General features: G+C 46.7%; 1 protein-coding gene across 2 annotated transcripts in view; it reads left to right on the top strand.

Moving 5' to 3' along the window:
* The window catches only part of Armc2 (armadillo repeat containing 2), a 107784-nt gene that overhangs the window by 20212 nt on the left and 60634 nt on the right, over positions 1-26938 (top strand). For both annotated transcript variants that reach the window (NM_001432282.1, NM_001432283.1), the window contains exons 5-8: positions 5187-5376; positions 17005-17081; positions 22027-22125; positions 25824-25999. In NM_001432282.1, the coding sequence (NP_001419211.1) occupies positions 5187-5376; positions 17005-17081; positions 22027-22125; positions 25824-25999 (542 nt within the window). The remainder of the gene's footprint in view (positions 1-5186; positions 5377-17004; positions 17082-22026; positions 22126-25823; positions 26000-26938) is intronic.

Raw genomic sequence — 26938 nt, 5'->3', positions numbered from 1 at the left:
AAAAAAAATACTGGAACTGCCCCACCCTGGAATCCCTGTCATTTGTGCAGGTGATATGTTCTCCATTGTCTAGAAATGATGCTGTGTTAGGTCACTGAGGCCCCAAAGCCATTTGAGCCTGGAGACCTAGGATGTGCCCTTCCCTGGGTGTGAGGACATTTGTAGCTGACACCCGTGGGTGGGCGGGGCTTGGGTGTGGTGGCAGATTTGGAATTCTCGGGTTGGAATGGGAGAAGGGCAGAGGCTGTGTGCTCATCCTCAGAGGCTCAGGCAGTTCCAGCACTTAGTGTTGAGGGCGGGTTTGAACCCACAGCTGATCCCTCCCCAGTTATACAAACCGGAGGCCTCTGGGCAGACGCTGCTGTATCCCAGTCCCTGCCACATTTTCCGTCACCAAGCCTGCTGATGCTTCGTAAAGATGGACTCCTAAATCCTTTAGCACATCTTGCCTCATCCCTGCCTTGCTCCCTTTAGATTCGCTCTCAGCCCTTTAGCGGGTTGCAGGGTTTCAATGCAAGACCTTGGGGACTGTGAACAGAGTCTGTAGCTGCTAGTGCTGTGAGCAGGTACCCCACCCCTCACTCCCAAACCAGAGGGCCATGAAAAACATTCATATTCCATGTCCCATAAGGCACTAAGAGGTCTGGAGAAAGGTACATCAGATAACATCCCCACCCCCTTATTCAGAATTCCTCAGAGAACCTCTGTACCTCCGAGAATAATGGTCACACTGAGTTCCAGAAACTTCCAAGGGACGCTGCTGGCAAAATGTTAATAGCGGCTCCTTAGAAGTAGGTCTAGAGTTCAGGCAAGTCAGGGAGGCACTGCTCATTCCTGTCCCTGCAGGCCTGTGCCCCGGTTCATGCTAGAGGAGCACGAAAGCCATTCCTGACAGAAAGATGCTCATTGTTCATTCAGGCCCAAGGTTCCCAGACTGACCTGGCTGTGGAGCCTCTCAGGAACCCAGCCGGGCAAACACCAGTCTATTCTAGAAGGCAGGAAACCTCTTCTGTAAAGGTCCAGACAGGAAGTGTTTTATTCCGTGGTCCATTCCCTCTCTTAATACAATCAACCCTGCCTTTACAGTGTGAGAGTAGCCATTGTTCCATGGCTCCTGAAGTTTGAGCTTCCTGTGATTTTCAACGCCCTAATGCACTGTCGTTCACTTTATTTCCTCCACCCCCGCCCCAGCCAACGACCTGTGACAGGCATTGTCACTTTGCAGGTTATTATAAGGCACAAGACAGAGTAGATCTCCTGGCTTCTGCCTCCTTTGTACGAACAGCTGTTGTGACTTTTCTGTGACAAAATACCCAATGGCCGAAACAGAAAGGGAAGGAGGTTTTCCTTCCGCTCATAGGTTTGAAAGGACATGAGACTGGCATGGCAGGGAGGGCGTGGCGGCTGGGCCAGCTTTATCTGTGGTGGCAGGAGCAGGAGGCTCCTTGTTCCCATCTCTGCAGAGGAGGCAGGAAGCAGGTCCTGGACTATAAACCTAGAAGCCTGACCACTGGCAGGTATAGAAGGAGCAGGGGTGCAGGGAGCAGGTATGCAAAGAGAGACAGGAGAGGAAGCCCTGGACAGAACATGGAGGCGGACGTTAAGAGTCCACTCTGGGTATTTACAGGTTGTTATGCATGTTCTTAAGGGATGGATGTGTACAGGGCTTTGTATGTTTATGTGGACAATTATATCTTATCGATTGGATCAGAGGTTGTTGTGTTGTGTGTTCTTTCTTGTGGCGATTTGAGTTTGGGAGAGAGTGTGACAGCAGAGACACTGGGCCGCCATGGAGTTGGGATGTATATTTCTGTCATGGTGAAGCCTGCCTTGGGAACTAGATGGGGAGAGAGATGGCTGCCAGGGTCAGAGGGAGGCCATAGGCAGTATGACGTGGGATGGAGCAGAGCGGGTGAGAGGCTTTGCTGACTGAGATGAAGATTTCTACCAGATGTCTTGGGGCATCACTTCTCTCAGCGAGGCCCCACCCACTAAAAATCCAGAAACTTCTGCTAGACATTTGCCATTCATACCCTAACAGTGCACCCCAGGAACCCCACTTCAGTCCCCACACACCCAACTGGGTCAAGTCTCACACAAGACCCTCTGTAATTTTCTGGACTCAGTACAAAAGACAAATTCGGGGAACTTTGTTTTAGAATCAGCAGTTGAAGCAAGGCATCCACCTGTCTGTCCCACGTGTCATGCATGCCGGAAGCCGGCCTCAACTCTGGATTTAGGCTCCTCTTTTAAATAGCTGTTTGTCTCCGGTTTACCTCTCCAGATGCTTCTGAGACCGTGCCTCCTCCCTGTAACTTGCCCAGGTCCACCCCCAGCCTCTTGCTTCTGCACTTGCTGTTATCTCTCTCCCCTGCTAGATCAAGCAGCATCAGTTGGCCACGTGCCTGCCCATGTTGCTTGTGGTCTGTAGCTGTGCAAAAGATTCCCGAGACAGGGCTGTTTCTATATCACAACATGTCTCCTCTTGATGTTTACCCGTGGTCCACAGTGGAATTCTACAGTTGTCCAACAAGTACTGAGAACCGTTATATATGCTTAGAGATGTTGTCGTTTCTTTGTCTGTTTCCCCAGTTTGAGGCTATTTTCTTTCTTTTTTTTTTAAAATACATTATTTTATTTTTATGGGTGTTTTGCCTAGATACCTGCCCGGTAACCCTGGAGGCCCTTAGGTCTGATCCCCTAAAACTGGAATCACAGTTAGTTGTGAGCCCTTATGTGGGCACTGGAAGTCAAGCCCCAGTCCTCTGGAAGAACACCAAGTGCTGTTAACCACGGAGCCATCTCCCCAGACGAGATAGTCATTATAGCCCTGGCTGCCCTCAGACTTCAGATATGGGGCAGGTTGCCCTTGAACTTTCCACAGTCCTCTTGCCTCTACCTCCTAAGTGCTGAGGGAGGGTACACGCTTATGTCACTGTGACTGGCTGTGCCCAGTTTATATGGCTCTCCATCTGGAGTCTGAGTGTCAGGCCAGATCTCCTTTGTGGGAATAATGGCAGGTCCCATGCATGGTGAGAGCAGAGGAGTACATTCCTCTGTCTGTGACACTGTTGTGTCCCCTCCTGGATGATTAATAAAGACTGTGACTTCTTCATCGTAGCCTCACTTGTGCATAAAACAGCACCTGTCAAATAGTTCTTCTTAGTAAGTAACCAGGAAATGCCAAAACCAGAGCGAGAGACGGAAATGGGCTATCATCTAAAACAGCATGCACTTCACAAATTAGAATCCGTTGTTTAAGGTGGTGTGGTAGATAAGCACCTCCCAGAGGCCAGGTTCACGGGTTCTAGTAATAACAACGCTAAGCCCAAGTTCTGAGTGTCCCAACGCCATAGCCGTCGCTGTACTAGGTCCCATCTACTGATCCTTATGGCGTGCCTGAGACGAGGCTGGAGAAGGCGGGAAGGCTGGGCAATAGGCACACATTTCAGAGCTGATGTTCAGGCAGTTGCCCTTGAGCCCAGATTTAGTGGGATTTAAGCCCAGGCCTTTACCCTGCAAACACGAGAGCCCTGAGCAGAGCAGCTGTGGGTGGTGACCTGGAGGCTCCACTCCTGCTCTGAGGTCCTTAGCTCACTTGACATCACTTTTGAGTTCTTAACTCTGCCATCCCCACCGATCTTTAAGGCTCCTTCCAACGTCAAAGTGTGCTGTCTTAGAAGCCAGGAACTGGGACCAGCAGGTAGAAAGGGACTTTGTCGTCATTAGCTTTTGTATAATAGTTTCTAAATAAATACAGAAAAACTTGAAAATATTTTTCTACACGAGGTTCACTTCATCCAAAACCCCATCTGCGTGGGGGGACATTTATCCCCTCTTCCCTTTTGACACAGGCCCTGGCTAGTGGCAGATGACAAGCTACCCAGGTGTCCCTTTGCTGATAGGAAAATTGTATTTTCAGTATAAGAATCTGGTATGCCAGGCTGGAGAGATGGCTCAACAGCTAAGAGCTCTGACTGTTCTTCCAGAGGTCCTGAGTTCAATTCCCAGCAGCCACATGGTGGCTCACAACCCCCTGTAATGGGATCTGATGCCCTCTTCTGGTGTGTCTGAAGTCAGCAACAGTGTACTCACAGATATAAAATAAATAAATAACTCTTTTTAAAAAAAAAAAATGATCTGACATGCCTAAACTCAGCATGTGTTTCATTTTGGGGATGCTCTGGGATCTTGCCAGACTGCCTGGCCCTCTTTAGGAACCCTTGTTCCCAATGGGTCATGTTGTTACTGTGGTGACCCTCTGACCAGCAGACCTCCTCCAGGACCTCGGTCTAGCTCTTCCCCCAACACCGTAGGCACACGCCTGCTTCAGTGTCTCTGTACCAGGGCCTACAGAGTCTCTGTGCCTACGCCGCTCTGAACTTGTCCAGTGTTCTCTTTGCTTGCTCTATGTTCCTCCACCCCCTCCACCTCCTCCACCCCCTCTACACCCTCCACCCCCTCCACCCCTTCCACTCTCTCCACCTCCTCCATTCCCTCCATTCCCTCCACCCCCCTCCACCCCCGTTGAAACTGCTTTCTGTCTCCCTCGAAATCCCCTCCATTATTTTCCACTTCTACTGGTTTTGGTCCGTTCTTATTGAAACATTCTGTGTACTTATAAAAATACCTATGTAAGCCCTGTAAATAAGGAAATCTCGTGTCACTGACATATCCGTTATACTTGACACTATAAATTCTATTACTTTGTTGTTTTTTTTTTAAACACTAAATCTCATGTATCCTGGGCTAGCCTGGAACTTGTTATGTAGTAAAGGCTAACCCTGAACCCCTTAACCTCCCTCTACTTCCAAGTTGGTTGGGATTACACGTGTCTGTCTTCACAGTCAGCCGTGAGTTATTTGTAAGTAGAAGAATAGTCTCATTATCTTTAGGAAGAATTATTATCACGGAACCCAGGAGTTCTTAGGCAGGGTAGGTAGTTCATAAACCTATGATCCTGTGTCTTCCCTCAGGTTGACTCCAAGCCAATAGTTAATATCCTATCCATTTTTTTTTATTCACATAAATGATGGCGCCAAGCCCAAAACTGTAGTTGAGTTGAATTATGAACAGAGAGGGGTTGGCCATAAAAATCTCCATTCTTGATTACAAGTAAAAACTTTTATACAAATGTATAGATCGCAAACAAAACATCAAAACTAATAATCTCCTTGCCGTTTCAGCGAAGACCCCGGTGGAGTCCAGAGACACTGTTAGCGTGGGGAGTGCCACAGCAAAAAGGAATGGGGCTCATTTAACAGCATCAAGTGCCACCCGCCATTTAAAGAACCCCCCACTTCTTCCCTGCGACCAGGGCTTCAGAGAAACCACAGAGCAGGAAGCGTCCCTACAGCCTCAGCTCGGAAGCAGAGGGTCAGTATTCTCTGTTGTGGAGTTTTGGGTCGGGGTAACCATTGTCTCTCACCGGTTCTCCGTGTTAAGCAGAAGACTGTTTTGCTCTTACCCCTCTCCTAGGAGCATGGTTTTAAGTCAATGCACAATAGGAGGATTTTTCTTCTCCCCATGGTTGGTGGGGGGAGGGAGGGTTGGTTTTCCATCATTCCCTGTTGTGTCCTTAGAAACCCTGCAGGACAGCTGTAACAATGTACCACAGGGCTGTCAGATAAAGATGTGACTGGATGGCTTAGCCTCAGCCCCGAGTGACTGCTGAGGGGGCCGTCTGTTTGGGTGTTATCTGGGGTTCCTGATGGGGCTGGAGATTACTGTGACCACCTTTGCTTTAGTTCACTGTTGTAAACTCCACAAGCGTGGACACTTGTGCTACTCTCCAGTAAACACTTGGTTTAAATATTTGCTGTGCTATCTAGTAACTGTAACAGGAGCATCCTGTGGAGTCTTTGTCCCGCATACATGAATGGTTGGGAATTATTTTATGCATCCTTCTTATATAAGGCTCTCCAGGAGCACTTTGTTACCACACGCAGAGTTTATGGAGACAAAAAGCGCATTGCATGGGGGTCCACGTTATTTCTTAACCTGAAACTTTACTAAAACCTTAAATCTAGAGGTTGGAGCATCAGACAGAGCAGAGAGAATAGGCTGTGTTTCCCGGTCCTGCACAGGACCGATGCTAAGATAAGGAGGGTCACTCAGTTACAGATCTTTTTTTTTCTAGAACTTTCCATTGGGTCATCATGGACAGCTGCCCAGTTCAAATTTGTTTAACAAGATTAAATTCCACAGGCCATTTTAGGACCCAAGTCCTTGCTGCTCTCATTTTAGCTTGTGGAATCTGACGTTGACTCTTCCACACGGACCACCAGCAACCCCCCACCCCCACCCCACCCCCATCCCCAGAGTGGCCACTGTCAACTTGTTAGTTTAGCAGAAATGACCTTGTCTGCTGACACAGCCCAAAGAGTGTCGCAGGGAGAATTTATATTGGGTGACCCAGAAGTCCTTGGGATGCTGCTCTGCGTTTAGAACATTTTTCAAATCAAGGGAAAGATGACGTTAGTGCCTTAACGGGAGAGAGAACACAGGCCCTTGCAGCCGCCTTTCCCAACTGGTGAGAAGGTACAGGCTATGGGGCTCATCACCCCAGCATGAAAGGCAGCAGGGCTTGCGCTCCCCTCCCCGCCCCCTGCCGCAGGAAAAGAGAGCATTTATCCCGCAGCAACCATCCTTATGGTAATGCAAACTGACTAGGTACAAACAGACAAGAGCCAAACCCCATTGTTTATTTATTTCCATGAAACTTTGGAAGTTGCGAAACAATCACACACGCCAGGGTTCATTATGCCCCTGTCTTTCTGGGACAGCGGGGCGTTTTAGTGACATACTTTACCCCACAAACAGCAAAGGACAAACCCATTAGGAGGATGGTCAGCCGCTTCCTCAGGCCTGTTCCAAATGCCCAGGCTTCTTCGGCAGGGCCTCTAATCATCTTCCCTTTGTCCCATGGGATGGCTGTGTGGAGTTTGGAGTTTGTTCTCAGTAATGTTTCTGGGCTCTGAATCAGTCCCTGCCTCCTTCCAGCACGGGGTGGAATTTTCTGAAGACGTGCCAACAGAAAAGTTTATGTGGTGGGATTAAAACAAACGAGAAAATGGAAACTCTTAGCCATTCTCTCATTAATTACATTTGTGAATCAGTCAGGGACACTCAATAATCATTTCTGGTAAACATTTAAGTGACTGTAATTCCAAGAAACGGCCGTCGCTAAGCAGGGAAGTAGTCCCACATTTGCTGGGTTCATCCTTCCCTCAGTTAGCAGGGTTTTTTGTTTTTATCCTAATCCTGAGACTGTAAAGTGGAAAAGGGAAGATTCTTGTCAGTGAGATGTGCTGCTGGCAGGAGACGAGCTGAGCGGAGGCTGAGGAGGAGCCTGAGGAGGAGGAGGGGGAGCTGATGGATGGGACAGCAAAGGACGACTCTGGCTCCCCAGGCGGGGTCCTGCGGGCTTCTCAGGCTGGGGAGAGGAAAGAACATATGTTTCAGAAAACCTGCGTTGATTTGTGTGCCTTTATTTTAAAATATGGGTAATTCAGACATTTGGGAAGCTCTGGAGTTTAGCTTTATACTTTTTAGAGAAAAAATATTTTGCTAAGCAAGGTAGCATCAGACATGCAGAGAAGCGGCTCCCAGGCGCTCAGGGGGCGTGGTCTTCAGCTGTGTGCTGGTTACTGCAATCTCTGCGTGCCCACCAGAAGTTCACGGGCACAGGCGCCTTGGAGGGCCTGTTCCTCCCTCACCCACACTCCATCATCTCTTCCTTTTCTTTCCGTGGGGACTGCAAACAGTAGAGCTGGCTTTTTGTAAAAGTTTGCGTGCCGGTCTCCTATTGGTCCATCAAACCCCTTTATGCAAATGTGTATGTACTTCCTATGGCCTTGGAAGCGCAGCTCGGACTGTCCTGGATTGGGAATGAGGCTGGAGAGAGCAGGTGGTTTCAAAAGCCTAGTGACCCTGGGTAGCGATCGATCGATCGATCGATCGATCGATCGCTGTGAACGGTGTAGACTGCTCACTGGGAACCAGAGTCTCTGTCCCTTGATTTAGTTGTGCGCCCTTGGCCATGCAGCTAACAATCCCAGGAGCTCGGACAACCCCAGGGCTCTGTTTCATAGTTTGTAAGAGGGCTCATTAAGGCCGGGAATCCTTTCTGTAGGGTGCCAGGGGCCTTTAGTATGGTTGGAATAAGGGCTGAGAGGGAAGTAGAAGCAGGGGGGTCACAGTCAAGGCCAACAGTAAGCCAAGTTGGAGATCATCCTGTGCTATTTAAAACTCTACCTCAAAAAACCAGTGAAACAAGGAAGGAAGGAAGGAAGGGAGGGAGGAAGGGAGGGAGGGAGGGAGGGAAGAAGGGAGGGAGGGAGGAAGGAAGGAAGGGAGGAAGGGAGGGAGGGAGGGAGGGAGGGAGGAAGGAAGGAAGGAAGGAAGGAAAGGGGACAGGCCCCTGGTTAGAGACACAGAAGCAACAAGCAAGAAAGTGAAATCCGCAAAGGTTTTAAATCGTCAGAGAAGGAGCAAAAAACGTAGCTCCAACCCTGGACTCTAAACCCGGACTTTAGCTTTCTGAAAGGGGATAAGCCTGTTTACTTTGTATATAGTAAGTACCCCGGCTTTGTCTGGGTGAATTCTGGCCGTTCCTCTCTGACCTGCCTTCACAGGGCCCACTCGCAGAGAGTCCTCAAGTGCCCGACTGTAGTGGCTGACGGAGAAGTAAGCCCACGGTCTATATAAAGCAGCCATGCTGCTCTGGGCTGCGCCACAGCCACGAGGAGGGTGGCCTTTCTCCAGGCTCTCACGCTGGGAGGAGGACGTACTTTTATAGCTTACCACAACCTGTGGCGAGAAAAGGCCCACTGAGGCAAACAGAGCCAAGGATGGAGACTGCGGTCAAGTTCAATTATTATGTCCTGGATCCAGCCCTACCTGACAGCTGCTTCCCAGACAGTGTTCCTGGCCTTCTTTTACCTGCCCCCTTTTCTTGGGTCTAAGTGGGTTCGGTTTCTGTACCTCAGATCTGGATTTTTACATGAAAGTCCAGTGAACTTTCCAGACCCTACAAAATCAACACGAAAACAACAGAGTAGGGGACGAGGCACACCTCCGACTTAGAGAAATTTCATTAGAAGTGAGTCTCTTCTTTACTAAGCTGCTTGTGATAGGAGAGATGAGACCTAAGGCTGTGGGCAGGCCTCGGGGAGAAGTAAAAAGCACCCATGGGAGACTCCGTTTCACGATACAGATCATGAAATGACTGGAGGGTGAGGTGCATCTCAGGGTGATGTCGTCTTTTTATTGCCAGTGAGCAGAGGTGGGAGGGGGAGGGGATGGGAGCTACCAAGGAGAAAGAGATTCAACAAATTAGAACCAAAAAGATACTGTCTACTGTGTAAGAGGGCTTCTGTGTGTGTGTCAGTGGCTACTGTACTCACACCAGGGGACACACACACCCCTCAGTCCGCAAAGCAATGAGCCTACTGTTCAAGTGCTTCAGAGCTCGCCTATTTGGCTTCCTATTTGGCTTCAAGCTTAGCAGCTACGTGATGAACAGAACAGGACAGAGGGCTCTCCTGGGAAGTCCACCAGGAACCTCAGTGTTCTCCTGGGAAGTCCGGAGGCCTTGACCATTCATGACTACCCTGGTGGGATGGGCTGGGAGCTCTTTGGGTTGCAGAAGTTCCAATTGGAAATTATAAACCCACAAGACCAAAATAAGCTATAGTACTCAAAAAAAGAAATGAAAGAGAGACGTATGAACAGAGAGGAAAGCCACACAGAGACGTAAAGACTAGAATAAAAGAATGGAAATGTGACATGGCAGCCAGAAGAAATCACAAAGGAAGAACTAGGAAAAGATAAAAATCGGAGGCTGTGTGGGCAGACAGAGAGGGGGAGGAGGAAACTTGAATTATTTTGAAGAGAGTCCCCCTCACTTGAAGGTCCCTTTCCAGCAAACTCTTAACTTGGAACCAAGTGCCGGACACTCGTGTTTTCTGAAAATTTGCAACAGCCCTAGGAATGTAAACAGAGGAAAACTTGAGATATACCAAATGCCAACATCCTGCAGTCAAGGCTTAAACCTGAGGCTCAAACGGACATTTAGTATCCGGACAAAATCTGGCATGGGAAATTTACAATAAGACATTTCCAGCCGCTCTCACACTAGACGCACTCTGCAATTCTTGGTTGATTGGAGAGAGCATCATGCAACCAGTCAAGCCACCAGAAAGGAGAGAGAGGCACAGTGGTCTCCTCCTTCAGCCGACCGTCACTCCATGCCTCCGTGCCGGAGGAGAGGGAGCAATGTCCTCTAAGTTCTCAGCACCAGGGGAGAGGAAGGATGGCATCAGCAGTCATCTGCCCCTTGTTGAAAGGCGGCAGGTAGACACTTTCGAATATTAATGAACTTGGGGAAGTATTCATCATTTACTTTCTAGAAAATTCTTAGACAACAGAACAGTGGATCAGAATTTAAAACTTTAAATCGAAGAGGCTTTGGTAAAAGTGCCCATGATGAGCATTGACTTTATTTTCCTTATTAAGGCTTAACAAACCCGACCATGGTGGTTATAGAGCAGAAACCTTGACAGTGTGGCCAAAGTGGTTGCGGCTCACCCCAAAGGCAGAGGCTGGCAGATGCCTGAGTTTGAGGCCAGCCTAGTATATACAGTGAGGTCTAAGACAGCCAGGGTTACACAGAAAAAACAAGCCCTCTCCCCCCAAACCCAACAAACAAAAAACAAAACAAGCTAACAAACAAAAACAAAAAGGCATGTCCTGACGTGGGAGGAAATGTGGCTGCAAATCCTGCCCCTTCATCAGGGAGCGGGGCTTCCTAAGCTGCAGTCCGACCAACACTGGAATAGCTGCGCCGTGACGGTTCTGTACCCTAACGCTGTGATTGTTTTCCCCTCACCGTTAGAGAGATCTTTTAGGAACTAATATCTCTTGGGAAGACTGATTTCATCTGGGGCTCTGCAGTTCCTATGGTTTCACCTCAATTTCTGTCTTCTCTGTTAAATTGGAGCAAACTTGATACTTGACTTTTTCATTACAATAACATATTTGATATGTTTGTATCCACCTACCCACCATCCCTTCTCGTCACCCTTCTGTTCCTTCGTCCATGTGTGCTTGCGTGTGTGTGTGTGTGTGTGTGTGTGTGAGCGCACGCACACATGTGCACTCATGCATGCCTGTGTGTGTATATGTGTGTGTGTATGTGTGTGTGTGGTGTGTGTGCATTCATGCATACCTGTGTATGTATATGTGTGTGTATGTGTGTGTGTGTGGTGTGTATGTGTGTGTGGTGTGTATGTGTGTGTGTGGTGTGTATGTGTGTGGTGTGTGTGTGTGCGTGTGCATTCATGCATGCCTGTGTATGTATATGTGTGTGTGTGTGTGTGTGGAGTGTATGTGTGTGTGTGTGGTGTGTATGTGTGTGTGGTGTGTTTGTGGTGTGTGTGTATGTGTGTGGTGTGTGTGTGTGTGTGTGTGCGGTGTGTGTGTGTATATTGTGTGTGTGTGCATTCATGCATGCCTGTATGTGTATATGTGTGTGTGTATGTGTGTGGTGTGTATGTGTGTGCATGTGCATTTGTGCATGCCTGTGTGTATATACGTGTGTGGTGTGTGTGTGCGTGTGCATTCGTGCATGCCTGTGTGTATATACGTGTGTGGTGTGTATGTATGTGTGTGTTGTGTGTGTGTTGTGTGTGTGTGTGTGTGTGTGTGTGTGTGCAAAATAAACCTGGAACAATACTTAACCATATAATAATGATGTTTATTTCTTGGTTGTGGGATCTGGGAAGATTTTATTTTATAACATTCTTTGTACTTTTTATTATTACCTGGCCTTTTCAAAATAATAAACGTTATCACACAAAAAAAAATGATGTCATTATTCCTTTAAGAAAGGAGGGTAACATGGCTGAAAAGTAAGTTCTCCATGTGGAAAAGACAGGCACAGGCAGAAAGATTGTGTAGGTGCAGGACTCTGACACTGCCCACTTGCCATGTGGTCGTGCATGAATACCTGTCCATGGGGCGCCTTGGGTGCGTCAGGTCTGGCTGCTTCAGTGTGGCCTTGGGTGCACAAAGAAACAAAGAACCCCAGACCCAGACCCACCCACCTCCACTGAGTTTGAGTCAGAAGAGGAAGACCATCGTCCCCTGATGGTGACACCCCAAATTACCGTCAAACTGTCAAGACCACAAAGTGCCGAGTAGATCAAGGGCTAAAGCAAGTCCAGTTTTTGCTTTTGAGGATGAGGTTGGTTGGAACATAACTGGACTCGTGTTTTGCATACGTCTGTGGCCAGGGTCCCGTCCCTCTGCAGCAGCTGAGATGACTATTTATGACTGAGAGTATGTAGTGATAAAGTTTATCAGTCTGTATGTCTTGGAGCCACTTCTAAAAATGAAACGTCTTTTTTCTCAAAAACGAAGAAAACTTCTGTTCAAGTTTTGCACATTTGTCTTTTGGTATGATCATTCTTAAAATTTTCTTTTTCCTCTTTCTATAGATGTAACTTTTTCTAAAATGGATTTTTTTTCTTAATTTTAAATCTAGTGATTTATTATTACCAGTGTTATTTTATTACCGTTTATCACCTTAGAGAAACAGTCGAAAAATCATAGCTGAGGGGCCGAATCTGTCTGCCTATATGCTTTAAGTTTTCTTTACAGTCCTCAAGCTAAAAATGGTTTAAATATTTTAAAAATATGTATTTTAAATAGTTGCAAAAATATCTATCTGACGGTGTTGACTTTATCACTTGGCCCCAAAATTATAAAATATATAAAATACTCGCTGGGCTTTTAAGAAAACATTTGCTGATCCTTAATTGAAGAGCTGTCATTCTAATAACTAGAATAGCTGTCTTGAATTATAGCAAAATCTATATGTTCAAGCTATTTTAAAGAGCTATTATTTTACTTCCCTGGCATAGTCGTGGTCCAGGCGTGGGTGTGGCCAGTCTGACTGGCTGCGCGGTCCTTGGATGGGCTGCAGGGGTGCGATCAGCCTTTGTATGGTATTGCCGGCTAGAACTGGTTCTAGTATTTCAAGCGCAGTTAAGACTCTTGGCAGCGGCAGAGAACAGAAAACTGTCCATGAGGAGAGGCCCCAGGAAAACCAAATTTCGTTCTCACACGGACTTTAGCCAGTGTAGCGCTGAAAGCACGGCAGAACCAACACCGTTGATCCCTCCTTACCCAGCGTGCACACCACCAACCCATGGTGTGAACCAGCCCATGCCACCGGTGTTTAAATCCTTGAGAATTAGGTCTCCATCTGCAGACTGATGTCCTAACTGGTGAAAAATCATTGAAAAAAATTTATTAATAGTGTTCAATAACGTGGATCAGGAAGCTGTGAAGAACAGTTTTTCTGGATGACTGAACTGGGACCCAAATACATCTGATAGGCAGGAAGTCACTGCCAACACAATGCCGGAATTTAACAATGACGAGAAGGTCTGAAGTGCATGGGACATCTGCCTTAGCTACACGCGGAAGAAGAAGGAATTGACCGGGAGTGTTTTGTGACCCTTGAAACAACTATCATGGCACGGAGCTGCATCATTTAAAATACCCCCCCCCCCCCCAGGCCACAGTGTGAGCTCAAAGCTAGCGAGTGTCCTTCCAAAGGGACATAAACAGACCGATTGTAAACAAACAGGCCCACGAGCATTTGAAGGGCTTAGCACTGAACAGTGAGCGTGTTGGCGAGCACACACTGATGACCTCCATGCTCCAGATCATTCTGCCTTTCCTGCAGCCTCAAGGTGGGAGCACCGTGGTGGGAGCCTCAAGGTGGGAGCACCGTGGTGGGAGCATGAGGAAACCTACTTGTAGTTTAAAAAGAAAGTACCTACAACCACACAGCTGTCTGGGGGGCGTAAGCCACGGGAGGTGGTGTGAGAGGTGAGGGCGGCATCTTCACATATTTAAAGGGTTTCTAGGAGGAAGAGAAAAATGTGTTCTGTGCGGCTTCAGTCAGTGGCGCAAGTTGTGTGGGGGGCACATCTGCTCCTCTTCCTCTACAGCGAAGGAGGGATTTTCCCTCCCACCCTCGGGATTTTCCCTCCGGGTCTCCTGTCCCCTCCAGTGAGACAGTGGATGTCTCTCACCTTGAGCTCACAAACCCTCCTGACTCCGCCCCCTGAGCGGTCCAGCGCGCCTGCGTCCAGCTGTGGTTTTCCTTTCTCGGTACCCATATCTTCTGCCCACTCCTGCAGGACTTAACCTGCACCGCTCGGTGGACGGTGGACGCAGCAGCTTGCCTTGGGCAGACAGCGCCTCTTTCCCGGGTCCCCAGCTCTTGTGACCTCACCCTGGATGGAGTCCTCCTTCCTGCATGTGCCAACTACATTTCTTTCTCCTGCTTGATGCCTTCGTCCGTGTGCACAAACACCCTGGAGGCCTGGGGTCTCCAGCTCTGAGCCCCTCTTCTGTGACTCTGGTTCCGGGTGGTAACTTGAACCGTCTCTGTTCTCTACATCTTTGTCGACACTCCCCCTCACCTAGTATCAGAAACTGTACCAGACGAAAACCCACCATGCTTGACCCTGTAAACTGGCCCCGTTAACCTCGATGCTTCTCTGTTAAGGATCCGCTGTTCAGGTCTGCACTCTGTTCTTCAGATGCCTAAAATCAGCCCCATGACTCACGAACCTGTCACATCTTTTCTAGTCAGGCCCACAATGATCCTGGAAACACAGACATACGCGAAACTCTCGGATCTTAAAATCTCAAGTTTTACCTAGAAGTGAAAAATACAGGAACTTCCTTGCTTTCCACCCATTGAAGGTTTTGTTTGTTTGTTTGAATTTTGGGATTTTGTGTGTTACGATGTGCATATGCCACAGTACATGTGGAGGGCAGAGGACAATTTCGTGGAGTCATTTCTCTCCTTCCACCTTTATGTGCATTCTGGGAATCACCTTTCCCCTTGAGCCATCTCAGCAGCCCTGTGATTGGCTTATATTAACTATAGATAATAATGGGTCTGTGACAGTTGTCATATATCGGTATCTGATGGATTTTTGTTGTTTCACCTCCATTGTTCTCTCTCATCCCCCTCCCACTTTTATTGAGCATTTGTGTGTGAGTGTGCATGGTGTGTGTGTGTGTGTGTGTGTGTGTGTGTGTGTGTGTGTGTTAGGGTTGGCTAGAAGTGTGGATGAAGGTTTGTTTACAGGAGTCTGGGTACCTTACCAGTTGCTACAACATAGAAGACAATTCCTCTCCCATCAACCATTAACTGTGTGAATCCTCTGGGGAGCGGCAGGGCGGAGGCTTGGTTTTGTAAGACAGGGTCTCATGTAAGTTTTTGTTGTTGTTTTGGTCTTTCAAGACAGGGTTTCTCTGTGTAGCCCTGGCTGTCCTAGGACTCACTTTATAGACCAGGCTGGCCTTGAACTCAGAGATCCTCCTGCCTCTGCCTCCCAAGTGCTTGTATGTAAGTCTTGAAGTCTTGCTTTGACAGTCTCTCCATGGATTGAGTCCTTTATTTCTGTCTTTGAGGCAATCCATCCTCATATTCTTTGTCTTATTGGATAGGAGCACCTTGCTCCAAAACTTCTGTTGTTTCAGAGAATTAGAGTCTTAATAAAAAAAAAAAAAAAAAAAAAAAAAAAAAAAGACCCTCTCAGGCTGGACAGGTGGCTCAGTGGTTAAGAGTAATGACTGCTCTTCCAGAGGTCCTGAGTTCAATTCCCAGCAAGCACATGGTGGTTCACAGCCATCTGTACTGAGATCTGGGGGTCATCTTCTGGTGTGTCTGAAGACAGCTACAGTGTACTTATATGTAATAAGTAAATAAATCTTTAAAAAAAACAAAAGGCCCTATCAACTTTCCCTATTTTATGACCAAAAAAAAACAAAAAACAAAAATATATTGACAGAAAAAAAAATATTGAAAGTTATGTGATGAGGCTAAAGTCCAGGGGGAAAGGCAAGGCAAGGCCAGGCCAGGCCAAGCTCTGAGGTGGGACTGTGAGCTTCGCTAGTGGGCGAGCCCAAGAGCTTACTGATGTCCATGGCCACACACAGATGCAGTGAAGCAAATTAGTTTGCCAGGTGGTGGCACACGCCTTTAATCCCAGCACTCAGGAGGCAGAGGCAGGTGGATCCCGTGAGTTGAAGGCCAGCCTGGTATACAGAGTGAGTTCCAGGCCAATCTGGGCTACAGAGTGAGTTCCAGGATAGTCAGGGCTACACAGAGAAACCCCATCTGAAAAAAACCAAAAGAATAATAACTTATTATTATTTACTATTATTTATATTATTACTGTTGTTAATATTATTACAAGTGTGTGGGACCATCAAAAAGAAATTGTGTCAAACTTGCCATCCTAGGATTTTATACAGATATTTAAAGGGCAAGACCTTCAAGTCAGCTATAATTGGGAAAAGCAGCAGCCAGGTAACAGAGTCAAGCACCCCATAACCAGCCAGGCCTACTCTTATGCTTCTCATCTAGGGACTGGCTAAATATACTGCTTTATTTTTAACAGTTGAAATATTTCTAAGAGTATTTTTAGAGACTATTAATTGAATGGAGTTTTAAAGTGGGAATGGGACGTTCTGTGGTGCAGTGGGAAGGACAGTGGGTTGAAAACCCTGAGCTCGCATTCCAGAGCTGACCCTGCTCATGTGACCTTGGGGCAGAGCAAGCGAGCTTTTCTCGGGTTGTTTTTCCTACTGGTTCTTGTTGTAGCAGCGCCCTCTTGTGGTCCATATCTTTAACTACCACCACCACCACCATCACCACCACCTCACCCACAAGTCAATTTTGGATTTATTTTTTGGGTCTCTCTAGTGTCATATTTCATACTGTTAAGCCAGTAGAGTTGTGTTCTCACAGACAAATCTTAGTTAGAAGGCAAAGGCAGGTTAGAGCAGACAACTGGACACCAAACTCTTAAACTATTCTCTGCGGTTTCTTCCAAAGCCCGACGGGAACAAATTGCAGTTATAAAAATGAAAATACCTTTGTGTCTCATTCCTTCTACTTCCTCCTAGGGATCCTGGGAAACGGCGTGCCAGGGCCTCCTCGTGTCCTAGCAGCTCAGACCTGAGCAGACAGGAAACCAGAACAGGTGAGTGTGCTCCTTGGCCTTCTGCATTCTTCGGATCCTCATGCTGTAAAGCCAGCGTTACTTGTTTTTCAAAGACAATGTTACTTGGAAGTCAGGGGTCGAGTCAAGGCGAGTCTAGAGTGCCAGGCTGCTGTGTCCTTATTGACAATTCTCTGTTTAACAACTCTGGGAACTGGATCCAGCTTGCTCAGAAACCAACATTCGTTTTCTAAGTTTTCATTTTTTTTATATATATTTTTTTATTATTATTAACTTGAGTATTTCTTATATACATTTCGAATGTTATTCCCTTTCCCGGTTTCCGGGCAAACATCCCCCTCCCCCCTAAGTTTTCATTTTTCACTGCAGTCTTAACCAGTCCCCAATTCTGATACCTTTGACGTGGACAGAAACTCACAGAAATTATAACTTGAAAGTTTCTGGGGGCAGGGGGCAGACTTGGTATCAGTGTAATTCGAAACTAAAGTTCAAAATCATTGCTCGCGTAAATGAAAATATAATACTATATTATGAAAGCCCTTTAGGGACTTTACTATGCCCGGGGAAATATACAATAATACAGACCAATGACTAGAAATGGTGCAAAGTAAGGCAAAGAAAAGGGAGCCAATGGGCGTTTGTAGCGAGTTAATACAAGCAGCAAATGAAACTTTGAGTTGCAGCAACAAGAGTTAGGGATCTCTGTGTCACACCTGGGAAAAACAAACATGCTGTCACCTCCATTTCAAAGGCTGGTGACCCTGGTGGGAGGGATCGAGACAAGGGTAGGCATAAAGAAGGTTTTAATCCCTCAAGGGTTTTTGTTTGTTTGCCTGCTTGTTTTGTCTTTAAAATAAAGAGAAAGATACAACCATGGTGCAATGTTAGTGTTGGACCAAATTAGTCAGGGCAGGGCAGGTGTCTGTCACATTCTTCATATTTTTTTCCATCTCACAAAAATTTGTCAGGCTCGTTGAATACACATCTATAATCTGAACACTTTGGAAACAGATACAGGATTATGAATTTCAGGCCAACCTGAGCTACACACAGCAAGACCTTATCTCAACAAAAATAAAAATGATGATAAGTGATATCAGTCTAACACTGGGCGATAGATGTTATCTTCAAACTCTTTACCAAGACACTTAGTGGTCATTGCATTGTGTTGAAGACTCAGAAGAAGCTAAGCCCTTCCGATTCTCTAGGCAACTTTGTTGCCAAGGGGTTTACATTTGCATGCTAAAGACATCAGCCAATGCTAACCATGTATCAAGCTGTTGGGTCCGAAGCTCAAAGCTGCGGTTAACAGCTATAACCGCGGAGACAGCAGAATCTTCGAAAACAGGCAGTATTTTTTGCCTGGCTTGCCCAATTTTCCTGTTGAATCATAATTTTTATATTTAGCAAGCAGTGAACCTAGACGAAAAAGCTTTTTAAAACTTGAAGTTGTTCCCCAAGACGGAGGCAAAGTGTGTGTTTGTAGACACGCTTTAGTTTCTAGAATTACCTGGGAATCGGGTCTGGAGTGGAGGTGGAGGGGGCAGTGAGGACCATTTGAAAGCAAGGCCATAGCAAGACGCCACATTAGTGGGGGTAGGGGTGGGGGTCCTGGGAAGAAACCCTTATACCACAGTGTTTAGCTAACTTCTCAGTATGAGTCTGAGAAGTTTCAGAAGGGTCTGGAAGTAGCTAAACTTTGGTGATGTCTGACTCATCTTGATACTCAACTCTTCCTGGGGGGAGTATGTTGACTGATTTCACTCTTCCCGGGGAACTAGTTGATCACTGTGCTGTAAATTGAAGAGAACACCACACGGGGGTTTCATTTTGGTTTTTGGAAGACCACATGGATTTAAAGCCTGAATTTCTAGTAATTTTGGTTTGGGATGTGTCAGAGCTGGTTCCCGCTCCCATAAACGCCACAGCGCAATGCCAGAGTCTCTTTCTGTCACTCTTTACCTTAGTTTTTGAAATGGCCTCTCCTTGGATGTGGAGCTCACCATTTTGGCTACACTGAACTAATCAGGGAGCTCCCAGGATCTACCTGCTCCTGCTCCCCTGTTCTAGGGTTACAGCACCATGCCTGGCTTCTTTTATATGTGCTAGGGATCCAAGCCTAGGTCCTGAAGCTCGCAGCAGCAAGTACCTTACCCACCAAGCCATCTCCCCAGCCTGCTTTCGAGCAAATTTAAGTGTTTTGCTTGCGTGTGTGTGTGTAGGAAACTGATTATTATTGACTTAACAACTTCTGGCTTTTTGTTTGCCTTCTTAAATACTGGTTTTGTTTATAACCTTTGGCCTTTAAGTAGATTAGTTACCTGGGATTATGAGCAGCTATATTTCTATTCTCTCTGACTATTCATATCTACTTTCAGAAGCATGTGCATATTTTATCCGGTTCAAGCACACTCAAACCCAAAAGGCAGAGATAATGGTCTGCAGTCTTTTGTCCGCCATTTTGAAAACCCCCGACATCCCAAAAGTTGAAATATATCTTGAACCACAGTTAGTGGCAATGGCGAATGTGACCAGAGCTATGGCGTCAGCCCAGTTAGCGTGAGTGTTCATTTATTTGCTACAGGGCGCTGCTTGAAAAAGCCCCAGCTGTGGACGCTGCTTCTTCTCTGAAGTCCACGCATTCCCAACTACTGCACCACACCTGGCCCCAAAAGTTTGAAAAGGGAACTCCGGGCCTGCACTCAAGTGGACCAATTCTGTGCTAAAGACAACTCAGTTTTGTTTTATGATGAAGCTTTGCTGGTGGGTGCACAGATTAGTCAGTCTTGCTGTTTTGACTACATTGTATCTTTACCACAGTTTAGTTGAAAAGAATTCTGTTTGCTTTTGGTGCTCCTGGGCTTCCCCAGGTTCAGCCTGCCAGGCCTCCTCTGGCACTAAGAAAGTTTGATACAAGGCGAGCCTAGACTGGCAACAGTGAGTAAACGTTCCCAGAGTAGACATTCCCATAGCAGACATCCCCAAATGCAGCAGCGGGTCCTGAGCATCGGTAGGCAGGGGGTAATTGTGCAACATCCCTGATTCTCTTAGGAGTTATCTGCCCTGTGTGGGGAAAGGTTTCGGATTTAATGACTTGAAGATTAGTTTCAGACACTGCTGAATTCAAATTGATTTTTAAACGCATGCCATTGTGTGTTATACACTGACTTCTCTTCAGTTTATACAGTCAAGAAGAGTTCACTGGATTTTTTTCTAAGACTTATTCTTAATTATGTGTGTGTATGTATGTATATATACATATATGTGTGTGTATGTATATATATGTGTGTATGTATATATATGTGTGTATGTGTATATATGTGTGTGTTATGTGTGTATATGTATGTATATATATGTGTGTGTATGTATATATATGTGTGTATATGTATGTATATATATGTGTGTGTGTGTGTGTGTACATGCAAGTACTATAGCCCAGAAGACACAGCGAATAAATCAGAAATTGTAAAAAACATAAATAAATTTAAAGACGATGGTTTGTGTAATCTCTTCTTTGTTCCTGTGATTTCCAATGTCTCATGAACATTTTTGTGGTGCCAGGCAACGGGTATAGGAGGCAGACGTTAGAGGAGGGAGTCTGAGGAAGTCCTGCACATAGCAGTGTCCCCTCCAACCCCAGTTGGTGATTTGAGACACCGTCTGAGTGAGGTGGAGCTGTGATTTGTCCTCTTCCCTATGAATTCTGATTTTTTCTACGTTGCCTTTCATATTGGTTTGCAATGGAACTGAATGATAAGGGCAGTGGATAATTTAATAGCCCCAGCTACTGCTGGATCCCACTCTCCCCAGCTTCAGAAGCACAACGAAACAGGAACCTGTAATCTTGGGAGACTGAGGCAGGAGAATCACTGTGGGTTCAGGGATAGGTGGGGCTACATGGTGAATTTTAGGACAGAGGGAGACCTTAATGTAGGGGCAGGGGGAGGAAGAAAGGAAGCAAAGTGCTTCCGTTCTGACTTTTGGGTACAGTCAATGGCAGCATCCCCACCTAGAGTTTGTGCAGCATCTGCCCTTGGTGGTACCATGGCAACACACATCAGCCATTACCTATCTGTTTAGTCAGGGAAGAGGTTCACAAAATCCTTAATGTTGCTAGGTGTGTGACCCTAGGGCGGAGCTTTGCCTCTATCCTGACATCTAACTTTCACAACCCTAAAAGCAAACATTCTCTTCTTTGCTGATGAGGAAACTGGGACTTGGAAATGTCCTAAGCTAGATAGGCAAAGGTCACCCTACATATCAATCATAGAGTTGGGGTGGGGAAACCTAGACATTTCCCTCTACCCACAGGAAAACACTGGTGTTGGTGCTAATTGTCCCGAATAGTGTCTGTCCTAAAAGGGTTAAGATTTTTATTAAGGATTTTTAGCTTTTAATCTTTATATATGTATCTGTGTATATAAAAGTGTGTATGTGTGTATTGTGTGTGTATTGTGTGCGTATAGTGTGTGTGTATTGTGTATGTGTGTGTATAGTGTGTGTATAGTGTGTGTATAGTGTATGTGTATAGTGTGTGTGTATAGTATGTGTGTGTATAGTATGTGTGTGTACTGTGTGTGTATAGTGTGTGTGTGTGTGTGTGTATGTGTGTGTGTGCATGCGTGTGTTTGGACCTGACTGTTGTATGTTACAGAGAGAAAAGCATTTAAGTACAGAAATGACTCAAAGCAGTTTGTTTTCCCGTGTCCAGCAGTCTTTTCAAACCTCTCCCTCTCCTTATGAAGTGCTCTAGCCCCACCTGTACGTCCTGGCTCTCTGAAATAACTCCTCCTGGTTTTATTTGGGGTGGTTTGATGAAAAGAGCCACGCTTCTCACACTTTTAGAGTGGGGACTGGCGAGATCTGATTCTGTGGTTCACCGATTTTAGCGATGCACAGGTCTCTGTATGTGCCGTGTTCTGGTCCCTTCTCACGATTCTTTCTCCTTCCCTGCATCTCTTTGCAGCCTCAAGAGCCAGCTTACAGGAACAGGAGCCAGAGCTAGAAGTAGATGAGACCTTTTGGAAAACACGGATCATTCCAATTTTGCATGAATTAGAGAAGGGTAAAACAACCGTTCTTGTTCTAAATAAAAGCTTGGCATTTATTTGCGTGCTCCCCCCGGCCCTGATGTTCTCAGTGGTGCTTTGACCATATCTTTTCTGGGCCTATGTTGGAAAACAAATAATGTCATGGCCTTACCCACCCTGTAGATGTTTGTAGTAAATATTATGTAAACCAAATTGTTAATGAGTAAAATTACACTTGGAATGTACCAGGAGAGCCAACTTATAAAGCCCCCTGCTAGTGCACAGTAGCACACACCCTCTGCTTGAGAAACTGCTGGTTCGGCCTCTTCAGGAAGACTTCACATTCTAGAAGGTCAAGGAAAACAGATCTCTGGAAAGGAGTGAGTCGCACAGTCTAGTCAGAGAAAGCTATGGCCAGGGTTTTGTTGATTCTTGCTACTCCCTAGGTTGAGTGTCCCTGCCAGGGAGGCCACTCACATACCTCAAGAAGTGGCCTGGCGTGTGTCCTGTCTAGCACTCTAAAGGGTCACAAAGAGGCATTCCTGTGAGGGTGGGTATAGGGCTCTTCTGAGAGAACATTACCCCCGCCCCTTCTCAGAATTCCTCTGGACCCTAGGTCAGAGCCACAGAATAAGCCCCATGTTTAGTACCATGTGCACAGTGGGCCCTCATGCACATAGTGGGCCCTCAGTAGGACTAACTGAGTGGCTACTCTTAGACACATGAGCAGCATGGCAGACGCTGGCTCCACTAGACCCAGGGGAGTGCATCCTCGCAGGAGGGAACTGAGGCAGAACAGCTGCTTTCTGAGAGCCAGCGGTTGCCATTTTTGGGTTCCCATGCTGTGGCCAGATTGTGCTCTCCACTGGGTGGGCCTTCTGGACTCTGCTCTCCATGGGGGAGAGGGGCGTCCTCCGTGCAGACTTTCTGGGCTTGGTGCTAATAGCAGATGCCTGGTGCTTCTTGTAAACTCTGTACTCAAAGATGGATGAAACCAAATGACCTCCAAATCCCTTACATTCAAAGAATGTCCCATTGCCCCACTGGAGTCACAGTCCCACCCTCCCATTAGCTTGTGCAGTGAACTTTGGGCCATTCCTTCAGGCAAGGAGTGCAAATCAGTCAGGAAAGCCTGGTCTAGAGTTAGAAACCACACCGGAAGCCTTCAGGTAGGAGGCCTGCCTGGAGGGCAGATCCCCCCACCTGCAGGCGGATGCCTAGCGCTCCGCCCACCAGATACCAGCAGGGCAAACTTAGGGCATCGCTGAGGAGTTTGGGATATGAGATATAGATGAGTCTCCCTTCTCAGATGGATCATTAAACACTGACCTGTCACCAGGCCTATAAACCCTCCCACATGGGAAACTGTGAGTTCAAGGCCAGTCTAGGTTCCACAGGAAGAGCCTGTGTCAAAATCAACCAGCATGGGAAAATGCAGAAATATTCCATGTTCCAAGACAAATTTAAAAACAGCAGGTAGCATTAAGTCTGGTTCCCTCAATACCTTGTAGTTCTCTTGACCTATTGAGTAATGAATAGAATAGTTAAAAGAGTTTTTCAAATCCTGTCTTTCCGTCTCCCAGATTCCCAAGTTCTACCACATTGCCTTGTCATTCTCCTCTCCGTGTGATCCTCTTTCTCTGCCTCTCACACATTGTCTTCTTTTTTTCTTCCTAGAACTTTCTGAGAACACATTACTAACATTTTTCAGGGCCAGGTTTGACTACACAAGGGGACTTTGTCTCAAAATGAAACAAAATGAAAACAAATGAAAAAGCCAGATCTATAGTTTTAACTCCTTCAGCCCAAGATGTTCTGTTCGTTTGTTTTAGAAGCAAATGTGTTCTCCGTATCTGGGAATCACCATACAACGCTGTACAGATCTTACCTGCGTTCGGCTTACTGTCCCTAGGATTTCCTTTCTAGAAAAAGAAATCCCCTGACCACAAGTTTCCATCATCTGTCACGACCCTGTTAGAAGTGGGGAAAGCTGCTTCCCGTACAGAACGCACACCCGATAGGCTTTCCTCGTGTTTTCTCCTCCTGACACACAAACTGGGCCTTCAAGGCAGGAATATCTGCAAGCTTATGCTGCTGCCGCTGCTGCCGTCTTCCTCAGGCCTCATGGCAGGAGGCCCGTTTGCTGCCCTCTCCCTTACTGCAAGTGTGAAGTTTGGTCATTTGGTGTCTGTCAGCGCTCGCTCTGTGTAGCCACTGGGTCTCTCTCTGTGGTTAAGGGGTGACTTGGGAAAAGTTACTTGGTGACTAGTTCCTCTTAACTAGTCTCAGCTCTTACCCTGTCTTTTGGGGCCATGTCCCTTTCTGTTTCCTTTTGCCTTGGCTTCTTTTGTCTCCACACGTAGCCCAAGCTGACCTTGAACCTTCATCCTTCTGCCTCAGCTTTCGGAGTGCAGCACTCCCCATGGCATTTATAAATGTTATAGTCAATTGACCGACACGGAGGGCTGCCTGGAGCCGTACGTGAAACTTTGGTCCCTGAGCCTTCCTTTCCTAGGCCATTGTAATCTTGAGTAAAACCCTAGATGCCCGAAAGCCATCCACACACTAGAGCTCCGGCCCTCCTTGGGTTAGGGTCTAGGTCATTTCCCAACAGCTCATTTACTTAAGCGCATAACCGAGAGGCTTTGGGGTGTATTTAGTTGTTGAGGTTTCAACTCTTTCTTAGATGTTATTGTTGAAAAGAGCTAAAAACGGCCCGAGTCACTTCCTTTTTGCTGGTGCACACTTCCTGCCTGTCGCTGCTAAGCTCCCATTATGGTATTTACAAAGTGGCCTCCAGTTCTTACATTTCGTGATGGGGTCCGTCAGAGGTAACGCTTCCAAAGAGAACACACCATACCTCGAATTCCTTTATCCCCCTAGGGCTCCCCTCTGTTGTTAAGCCACTCTCAAAAATCAGTTTCCTCGGTTCCTAGGGAGGGATCGCAACTGTAAACAAAGCCTTCTAGCCTCCCCCTTTCTTAAGCAACATCTTTTTAAGTCTCCTCTTTGGCAACTCTGGCTTGTAGTATGTCTTTTCCCCCTGGTTGACACTCATTTTGAAAGGAACATAGCCGAGAGGTGGGGGCTTAATCCCACGACTTCAGAGGCAGAGGCAGGAGGGTCCCCCTATGCATTCGAGGCTAGCCTGGTCTACAGAGTGAGTTCCAGGACAGTCAGTGCTACACAGAGAAACCCTGCTCCCCTCCCCCCCCCCAAAAAAAGAAGAAAGAAATATACTATTTTTTTTTATTAACAGATAGAGTAGAAGGTGAGTTTGCTTGAAGTTATGCTGTAAATTATCTACATAGTATTCAGATGTGTCGGTCAGGATCCCTACTCACGTTAAAACATCGATCCATACATCACATGTGAAAATTAAATAGCGCTGCACGGTAGCATTCGTTCCTTTCGGAATCAAACTTTTTTTGGCTTTCTCCAGTGAGAGAACAGAGCCCGGGTGGCGGCAGGGGGGCGGGGCCCCTGGGCAAGGAAGCCAGGGAAAGGCTGGGAAAGGCTGTGTCCTGGATAAGCTAAGTGGCAGTGGCGGGTTGGTAAATGAGTTAGCCCGGGAGATGAATCAGAGAGACGAAAACAGTCGAGGAGAAGGGATACAAGGAGAATGGCGCCTGGGGATTCGGAGATGTCTGGGGAGATTTTCCCTACACTCCTTGCATCTGACATCTCTGAACTCAACCTCAGTAAGTGGTTGATATCCTCTTTGCTCCGACAGAAGAAGATATTGAAGCGATGTGTGCGGCCTGCACCCAGCTCCATCGCGCGCTGGAGGAAGCGCGCATGCTCGGAAAGAGGTTCAAGAGAAGGAGCGTCCTGCTGAAGGCGCTGTATAAGCTAGTGGACGCCGGCTCAGACGCGCTCAGCCTGAAGCTCGCAAAGCTTATCCTAGCAGTAAGTTTGCCCTTTCTTTCTTTCTTTCTTTCTTTCTTTCTTTCTTTCTTTCTTTCTTTCTTTCTTTCTTTCTTTCTTTCTTTCTTTCTTTCTCTCTCTCTCTCTCTCTCCCTCTCTCTCTTTCTTTCTTTCTCTCTCTCTCCCTCTCTTTCTTTCTTTCTTTCTTTCTTTCTTTCTTTCTTTCTTTCTAGCGGACCGTCCTGCATCTGTGCCGTGTCAAATAATTTGTACATATTGCAAAAAGATGAAAAAAATGTGATGTGTTTGTTTAGACTCTTGGGAAAATTAAGGCAATAAGCTCGCATCCCAGCCCTGGACTAGAAAGTATTTCCCGAGAAATAAGGCTGAGCACTTAGGGGAAACCCCAACAAGCTTGCGTCTGGCCTGAGCATGGTTCGGGGTGGCGCCGGCTGCCATCTTTGCCTGTGGCTTCTTTCCGGACCCTAACTCTCTCTGTCTTACAGGTTTAAAAAAATAAAGGCAGGGTTGGAGATTTAGCTCAGTGGTTAGAGCGCAAGGCCCAGGGTTTCCAGGCCCTCGGATCTGGAAAAATAAATAAAAAAAATAAAAAAATAAAGGCAATGGCCATGCGCTCAGTGAGCCAGTGTGAAAGAGGAAACCAGCTGCACACGGTCACAGGAAGATCCCTGGGCAGCCATAGAAAGCTTCTTAGAAGTATTAGAAGGGGGGCTGGGGATTTAGCTCAGTGGTAGAGCGCTTACCTAGGAAGTGCAAGGCCCTGGGTTTGGTCCCCAGCTCCGAAAAAAAGAACCAAAAAAAAAAAAAAAAAAAAAAAAAAAAAAGAAGTAGTATTAGAAGGAAAGGCCAAGTGAAGGCAACTGTGCCTAGAACGAAACCTGAAGGCACCTTTGCTGTTTTAGCCATCAACAGTCAGAACCAAATGATAAGCCCTAGGCATTATGGAATGTTCTAAGTGAC

Source organism: Rattus norvegicus, chromosome 20 (assembly GCF_021556685.1).
Source record: "Rattus norvegicus strain SHRSP/BbbUtx chromosome 20, alternate assembly SHRSP_T2T, whole genome shotgun sequence".
Classification (NCBI taxonomy): Eukaryota; Metazoa; Chordata; class Mammalia; order Rodentia; family Muridae; genus Rattus; species Rattus norvegicus.
Note: the sequence above shows the minus strand (reverse complement) of the source record. Positions and strands in the feature narration are given on the sequence as shown.